The sequence below is a fragment of the Oncorhynchus mykiss genome, chromosome 12, assembly GCF_057628025.1.
Source record: "Oncorhynchus mykiss isolate SJ-2025 chromosome 12, ASM5762802v1, whole genome shotgun sequence".
In the NCBI taxonomy this organism is placed as follows: domain Eukaryota; kingdom Metazoa; phylum Chordata; class Actinopteri; order Salmoniformes; family Salmonidae; genus Oncorhynchus; species Oncorhynchus mykiss.
The window spans coordinates 38,372,430-38,381,275 of NC_143033.1; the positions used below are offsets into that span (position 1 = coordinate 38,372,430).

The following is an 8,846-nucleotide window of genomic DNA, read 5'->3' on the forward strand; positions in this document are numbered from 1 at the left end:
TATGCTCTATCAGGCAGTTGAGTTGCCCATTAAAGGAATGCTATTAACTCAGTTTGTGAACATGGACAACAAATCCATAAAATTATTTACTGTCTGTCTGTTACCTTCAATATGTTTCATAATATCATTCAGTACATGTAATTTTACTGGTATTCTAAGCATATAAATTATAAACACATTAATTTACATGCATTCTGATATTCATATTTTGACACAAATGTAAAGTATTTTATTCATATTTGATATCAGTCCTAATTTAACTAGGCCTATCTTCCATTATAAGTAAATGGAGCAAACAATACTACTTCATGTATAAATGAAAGTCTTTACAAATTCCAATACAAAATGACTTTACGCTAATTAGCTATCAAAGAAACATTATTTAATTATTGTCTATACTGAGGCTAAATAAACATATTTTGCTATGAAATAGATATTTTCCTGGTGTGCCAGTTAAAGGGTTAAAGACATATCTGGGTACATTAAGCAGAGTTAGGTTCAATGCATTTAGCATTATTTTGTAGGAAGTGCTTGTTCTGATTTTGTACCTACTACCTACTTTGGCTTGTTAGAAAAGATCAAATGTAACATTGACCCAAGGAATCAATACCCCCATAGGTTAAGTTTACTTGGAGGTCATGAGAGGTTTTCATGAAGTAATGGTAAACTTCTTAGGCTACTTATTGGGTTCAGAAAATGATTCATTGATTTGCTCTCTAGTCATGTGTGTGTGAGTGTGTGGACAGTGTGCGTTTGTGCACAATGTGTGCAGGGCCAGGTCCAGGCATAAGCAATCTTGCAGAGGGGCCCCAAAAGGCTAGAGCTGGCTCTGAGTGTGTGTGTGTGGGTCTTGGAAGCAGCTGCTGTCAATATTTCTAAAGAACAATCACGCTCTAATTAATTGCCAAAAAGCTCTTGGACAAATTTTGTCTTGACACAAAACACGAACAAGACAATTTCGTATGTGTGTGTGTGTGTGTGTGCGCGCGCCACAAGAACAGCATACCATCCAACAGAGTTCTGTATCACCTTACTTCCAATGTCATCATGGATGCAGTATTTGACATATAACTGTGAGCTGAACATCGTTCATCCTGAGGATTTCTCCACGTGAAATGAGGTCCAAATCAAATCAAAGTTTATTGGTCGCGTACACAGATTTGAAGATGTTATCGCAGGTGCAGCAAAATGCTTAAGTATCTAGCTCCAACAATACAGCAATATCTAGCAATACAATAATAATACACACATAATCCAAAAGTGAAAAAAAATAAGAAATTAAGACATTTAAAAAATAATAATATTTAACCTTTATTTAACTAGGCAAGTCAGTTAAGAACAAATTCTTATTTACAATGACGGCCTACCCAGACGACATTGGGCCAATTGTGCGCCGCTCTGTGGGACTCCCAATAACGGCCGGTTGTGATACAGCCTGGATATCAGAACAAGCAATGTCAATGTGAGCAAAGGTGTTCGTATTTCACCTGCCTTCCCACTGCTACAGAGGCCAGCTCTAAAGTGTATAATTTCATTAAAGAGATGCATTACCAGGCCTCCCTCAAAACCACTTGACTGGTGCTGGATGTAATATCTGTGGCAGAGCAGGAGAGATGCACTCAGGCATCTCATTATAATTTGGTTGTTGAGGAACCGCCCAAAACTGACAGTCCAAATCACTTAATGGTGTGGGTGCACAGAGCAAGGATTATTTTTGGGTGTCCGAGTTGATCTAGTCTGCCAATCCATTGTGAAAAGGAGGTCTATCAGAAGACCATTAAAGGCCCAGTGCATTTCTATCAGACCTCAGGATAACACCCAGATGCAGACAGGTCGAAGTAACAAAAGTTTATTACAAAAACGGGGCAGGTAAACAACAGGTCAAGGGCAGGCAGAGGGCAGTAATCCAGAGCAGGGTCCGAAAGGTACAGAACGGCAGGCAGGCTCAGGGTCAGGGCAGGCAGGCTCAGGGTCAGGGCAGGCAGAATGGTCAAAACCGGAAAAAATAGAAAAGAGGGACTAGAGAGCAAACAGAAGTACGGGGCATACACAAGACGAACTGGCAACAGACAAACAAAGAACACAGGTATAAATACACTGGAAATAATGGGGCAGATGGGCAACATCTGGAGGGGGGTGGAGACAAGCACAAAGACATGTGAAATCAGGGCGTGACAATTGAGGTTGGAATAATACTACAAAATTGTGAAAATTATAATAATGCCCTTTAAGTGTAAGAGCTGTTTGAAAAGATCGCCTGAAATGTCAGCCTGTTTTGGTGGTATGACATCACCAGGCAGTACATTTGTTAATAGTTAGGTCGTTTTCAATAAAACATCACAATAAGGTGCAGAGCATTCAATTTGCCTGCTGGGGGGCGACGCTGGGCCAATTGTGTGCCGCCCTATGGGACACCCAAACACGGACGGTTGTGATACAGTCTGGAATCGAACCAGGGTCTGTAGTAGAGGTCGACCAATTAATCGTAATGGCCGATTAATGAGGGCCGATTTCAAGTTTTCATAACAATCGGAAATCGGTATTTTTTGGGTGCCGATTTGCCGATTTTATTTTTTATATATATATATTTTTATACCTTTATTTAACTAGGCAAGTCAGTTAAGAACACATTCTTATTTTCAATGACGGCCTAGGAACGGTGGGTTAACTGCCTCGTTCAGGGGCAGAACGACAGATTTTCACCTTGTCAGCTCGGGGGATCCAATCTTGCAACCCTACAGTTAACTAGTCCAACGCAATAACAACCTGCCTCTCTCTCGTTACAGAGAGACTGCCTGTTACGCGAATGCAGTAAGCCAAGGTAAGTTGCTAGCTAGTATTAAACTTATTTTATTAAAAACAATCAATCATAATCACTAGTTAACTACACATGGTTGATGATATTACTAGATATTATCTAGCATGTCCTGCGTTGCATATAATCTGACTGATCATACAAGCATACAAGTATCTAAGTATCTGACTGAGCGGTGGTAGGCAGAAGCAGGCGCATAAACATTCATTCAAACAGCACTTTAGTGCGTTTTGCCAGCAGCTCTTCGTTGTGCGTCAAGCATTGTGCTGTTTATGACTTCAAGCCTATCAACTCCCGAGATGAGGCTGGTGTAACCGAAGTGAAATGTCTAGCTAGTTAGCGCGCACTAATAGCGTTTCAAACATCACTCTCTCTGAGCCTTCTAGTAGTTGTTCCCCTTGCTCTGCATGGGTAATGCTGCTTCGATGGTGGCTGTTGTCGTTGTGTTGCTGGTTCGAGCCCAGGGAGGAGCGAGGAGAGGGACGGAAGCTACACTTTTACACTGGCAATACTAAAGTGCCTATAAGAACATCCAATAGTCAACGGTTAATGAAATACAAATGGTATAGAGGGAAATAGTCCTATTATTCCTATAATAACTACAACCTAAAACTTCTTACCTGGGAATATTGAAGACTCATGTTAAAAGGAACCACCAGCTTTCATATGTTCTCATGTTCTGAGCAAGGAACTGAAACGTTAGCTTTCTTACATAGCACATATTGCACTTTTACTTTCTTCTCCGACACTTTGTTTTTGCATTATTTAAACCAAATTGAACATGTTTCATTATTTACTTGAGGCTAAATTGATTTTATTTATGTATTATATTAAATTAAAATAAGTGTTCATTCAGTATTGTTGTAATTGTCATTATTACAAATGCATTTTTAAAAATCGGCCAATTAATCGGTATCGGCTTTTTTGGTCCTCCAATAATCAGTATCGGCGTTGAAAAATCATAATCGGTCGACCTCTAGTCTGTAGTGACGCCTCTAGCACTGAGATGCTGTGCCTTTGACCGCTGCACCACTCGGGAGCCGTCCTTTTCATCTAAGGCAGGAAGGAATAAGCTTCGATTGGCTGATTCAAACCTTTGAAGTCTGATTGGCACGAATAACCTAAACACGAAGGAAATTAAAGTTCATCAAAAGGAAACTGGCTTCCGCAGAAACATGACAGAGGCAAAAACAAGACAACAGGCAAAATGTATTGTGTTAATCATTTCACCCTGATAGAAAAAGTAAAGGTAAAAAGTCCTCTTCAGTCTCATTGATGCAGTGGTATGTTCTGAGAAAAGAAGAGTTTGTCAATGAATAAAACACATCCCTCCTTAACAACACATTATTAGTGGCACCTCCTTTTTTCCACTTCAATTGCTGTCCTTTACAGCTGTGAGGCTGGGAGACCCAAAATGATTGTGTAGTGTTTATAATTTCCTGCCTATGTGTTGATGCTCCTTCCATCAGCAATACAGCCGGTATGCTGTATTGTCATTTCAGACTGAGAGACGACATTGGAGATGGCATTTAGACTAGGTTATTATGTGGAGTTGGGCACCGAGTAACACAATAATAGGTTTTGTGGACTTAGGTATTGGTAGACATACAGTAGGAATGTACTCAGCAAACATAGAGACAGGTCCTGTGGGCTTGCGTCAGGATGAGTCATACTCTCCCTCTCTACAGCAGAGCAGCAGAAAAGAACTCCAGCTCTCCACAATCAGAGGATCATTACTGGTATGACTGTACGGCAGGGGCCTTCAACCTTTTCTTGTCAGGGACCCCCTCCCAGGCAAACCGGCGACCCAGGGACCCCCATCCTACCTTAGCCCACCAAAAAAATCAAATTTCTTGTCTTATCATCAGGTGAGTGATAAATGGCAAGAAGAAGTAATGACCATTTTTTTAATGAAAAGATTTGGTAGACAGTATTTAATTTTTTGGACCACCCCACATTATAATTGGAAAAGGAAAACTAAACTAACATCGCTGACCGCTAGCAGTACCTCCATGGACCCCTAGGGTCCCCCCGCTCACATTGGAACAGGTTGTCCTATCCACTGGCTTTGTTGTTTTTCCTGTGTGTCCTCCAAGGGGTCCCTGAGTGCCGCCAACCAACAAATTACTATAACAAAGTGAATTTGCTCCAGGGCTCATAAGATAACTCTTTTGCTGATTAAAAACTGTGCAGCGCCATCCTGGCATGGAGCGGCCATTCCATTTAGATCCCAATCTACCTGGCTGCTTAAATCAGCATTGCACTAATAAGAGCCTTTTTATCTCTTGGAATGAGAGTGCTTAGTCTAGATACGTGGTCGGATTGGGACCGGAGATGGGAGGTAGTAAATACTGAGTAGGGACAGAGAGACACAAAGCAAGTCTGGTGAGCATAGTTTTGGTTGGGCTTGGAAGGATAGCTCAGTTATGGCTATTTACTATACATTATAGTAGTTTGCAATAGGGAGTAGGTAGATAGGCTCTATAAATTATGGGAGGATGTGGTTGTAACTGGACTCTTCTTGGTTGTTATTGCTCCTTTAAATGTGTTTTTTACCAGGCCTAGAAAATAGTTATCACCAGCTAAAAGGAAGACGGGTTAAGAATACAAACGATGGAGAAGAAATTGGTGAAAGTCTGGTGAGGCAGCAAGGTGGACAATGTCAGGTCATACTGCGACATTGCGATTGGTGGCCATCTGGATGAGTTGCTGGGCGAGGCTGTTCCGGAGGCGGGTCCTCTGGGAGAGGTCATCAAAGCAATGGTGAAACAGGAAGGGAATGCTGTCAATCACCACCAGCTGGACCTGGATTTGACCAATACTGGGGCCCAAGTTAATATACAAAAGCCACAAGCAAAGTATTTTATTGATGCTGTCTTTGCTGTTCCAGTTTTTTTACTATTCTATTTTGCTCCAGTCAATCCAGAAATTTAGCCATAATTTTCTATGAGCATTTCAGTTAAGGAATTCCATTTCGACTCGTTCCTTGAAATTGACTGGAATTGAAATGGAACGGAGCCCAACCCAAAATGGAGGTTGTAGAAATAACCCCTTTGGATTGGTTGGATATTTTGGGATCAGTGACAGTATTGGTAGGGATTAGTACCTCAGGGTGCTGAGCCAGGAAGTCAGCCAGGAGATACATCTCCGCCAACAGCTCCACGTAGTCATGGTAACGGACGAGGACGAGGGTGGAAAAGATTGTTTCCACAGTCAGCTCCTTCAAGGCCTTCTGCTGCTCTGGAGAAGGAAAAAATTAAGACAAATAAATCAGAGACAGTGAAGTAAAACATTTCTCCAATTAAGCTTGACTCTAAGACCCTTCTCTAAACCGTCTCTATTGTTGTACATTTTGTCATGGCTCACACATAGTGTAGCGATTAAAAGGTGTGACGAAACGAGCAAGCAGTGATTGAATGCATGCAACAGTACTGTTGATCCCCTTATGTCAGCATTTACCAAATAACAGAACAATACTATAGTTTTTCATCAGTAAACCATTCTCTTCATAGCCTAGTATGTATGACAATGTAGTGACAACTACCGATGTGACGAATATGTGTAACATTTGAAAGTCTTTCTTAAAACTGCATTGTTGGTTAAGGGCTTGTAAGTAAGCATTTCACTGTAAGGTGAATTCGGCGCATGTGACAAATCAAATTAGATTTGATTGGACTCATAAGCACTAATTAGATGCTTAAGAAATCAGTTATAAGTCATCCTACATGATGGATGATATAAACGTTCAGTCTCATTGTTTTTGTTCTGTCCTGTACTACTTAGTTACGTGCATCCTCTGCTAGCAGCCCATAGTGGTCCACAGCTGCCTGGGCTAGGTCCACAGCCCTCTGGACCAAGAAGCTGCCCTCTGTGTCTATGTACAGAGCCTTGTCTCCCAGCCCCCCAAAACACATAGGGATCTGCACATCTACTGCCAACTGGATACTTAGGGACACATAAGGAGGGGTTTAGGTGTGAATGTATGGTGCAGTTATTTAACTATGTTATTATTACATTATACGGAACAGGTGAGTAACTCTTCCACACAGAGGTACCAGAGCTTACCAGAGCTGGGTATTTCCCACTCCAGGCGCCTCGCAGGCCTCAGTGCTCTTCGCCACCGGCAGGCCCCCTCCCAGGGCTGTGTCCAGCGCTGAGCAGAAGGTGAAGATGGTGCCCAGCTCCTGCTCTTTCTCCAGAAGCTCCTGTGCCGTTAGCCTGCCTGCTGCTGCTCTCTCCTGGCCAGACTCACACCTCACAGGCTGCAGCACCTCTACCGCCTCCTTCTGGGAGCCTCTACAAATACAAACACAAGGATGGAGCTGAAGAGGACAAGATAGACAATCTTGAAGGGGAGAGATACAAATGTTAATGCACTGTAAGACACATTGGGAGAAAAAGTTGGCACCACACATTGACAAAAACAATATATTTGGGATATTTAGGTGTAATTTGTTTCACCCAGTTCATGTCCTGTAACTGTATTATAATCTACTACTGTAATAATGATACATCAACAACTACAACAACTGTGACTGGTTGGCTAACTTTGCTTAGTTGGAGGTTGCAAGTCAAACATGTCTGCAGCGGAATGAAACCCAGATTTAAGCAGTTTCACTTTGACAGGCGGCGCGGCTTAACACAGCCCTCTGCCACCTTCTCTTTCTTACCCATTTCAGCGACCTGAATGAGATGGATACGGGCAGACAAATTAAAAAGCTAGCATGCCACTTGCCAGTAATGATAATTTGCTTGATACATTGAACCAGTTTCTAACACTGTTAGAGGAATTTAACTCCTTTATGTTCATTAACCAATTCAATTAAAACACTCTGTCCGTTTCTAAGAATTTGTAAGATACTTATTTGCATAAAATGGACAGAGACCAGTCTCAAAATTAATCAGTAGCGTTTATTTCCCGAGAGCTCTGGTCATAATATCATGTACATTGATTTATATACCTCACATTTCGTCATAAATGTCTCTCCTCCTCTCAGATACAATGGCAATATAGTTCCCACATTGTCTGCCACCTGTTAAACAATCTACTACAAGCCCAAGGTCTCTCCCCTCCCTGGGTAGGGACAGAATGTCCTGTAAGGAATACAGTATTCCAGCCCGTCTGACTAGGTCTCCATTCGTTTCTAACAAGGAACAGAAAGTCCTTGTTATAATTCTTGACTAAAACTACACACATTATATTCAGTATTATGATTATAATAAGATTCATACATTCATACAGTAACATAGTAGTATTCTGTTTAGTTATAGTTAAATGTATACCTAATTTAGTCATTATTCATAAAAATCCCATAACAAACACCTCAGTGGAAATGCCTAGCTCAGAAAATATAACTTTTATAAAACTCCAGTTATTCGCTTAGCTACCTCCTCAGTAAGACACGTTTTACTTCTACAGAAGCTGGAGTTAACTAGACACCTGCTAGCTAGCTATGAGAAAAGCAACTTGCAAGTAAGTAGCTAGCCGTTTTCAACGATCCCTCCTAAATTGTGTTCACGAGCTCCACCGACCTACGTTACATTATGTCGCCCCCGTGTGGTCAATGAATGTAAACCCAGGCAAGGAGAAGTAAATGAACAGTATCAATCAATCACTCAAATATCAATCAAATGTATTTTTAAAGTCATTTTTACATCAGCATATACCGTTGAAGTCAGACGTTTACATACACCTTAGCCAAATACATTTAAACTCAGTTATTCACAATTCTTGACATTTAATCCTAGTAAAAATTTTAGGTCAGTTAGGATCACCACTTTATTTTAAGAATGTGAAAGTTCAGAATAATAGTAGACAGATCGATTTATTTCAGCTTGTATTTCTTTAATCACATTCCCAGTGAGTCAGAAGTGTACATACAATCAATTAGTATTTGGTAGCATTGTCTTTAAATTGTTTAACTTGGGTCAAACATTTTTGGTAGTCTTCCACGAGCTTCCTACAATAAGTTGGGTGAATTGTGTGCTGTTGTTCTGGGATTGATTTGCACTTTTCGCACCAAAGTACGTT

At 41.0% G+C, this 8,846-nt stretch overlaps 1 protein-coding gene across 1 annotated transcript; it reads right to left on the minus strand.

Annotated features, from left to right (window-relative positions):
- Nucleotides 1-5,482: 5,482 nt before the first annotated feature.
- On the minus strand, nt 5,483-7,489 carry LOC110539142 (DNA repair protein RAD51 homolog 3-like). The gene is made up of 5 exons (XM_090191377.1): nt 7,434-7,489; nt 6,881-7,111; nt 6,603-6,760; nt 5,922-6,055; nt 5,483-5,620 (listed from the first exon to the last, which is right to left on the minus strand). The coding sequence occupies exons 1-5, from the start codon at nt 7,487-7,489 to the stop codon at nt 5,483-5,485; spliced, it is 717 nt and encodes a 238-aa protein (XP_090047503.1).
- Between the last annotated feature and the right edge of the window lie 1,357 nt (nt 7,490-8,846).

What these genes read in the sequence shown, in the direction of transcription:
- LOC110539142 (XM_090191377.1), bottom strand. Translation starts at nt 7,489, where the DNA reads ATGGGTAAGAAAGAGAAGGTGGCAGAGGGCTGTGTTAAGCCGCGCCGC. An exon ending in GTGGGAAATACCCAGCTCTG is followed by an intron (nt 6,761 to 6,880) that starts GTAAGCTCTGGT and finishes TGTGTCCCTAAG; the next exon opens with TATCCAGTTGGCAGTAGATG. An exon ending in TCCTGGCTCAGCACCCTGAG is followed by an intron (nt 5,621 to 5,921) that starts GTACTAATCCCT and finishes GGTCAAATCCAG; the next exon opens with GTCCAGCTGGTGGTGATTGA.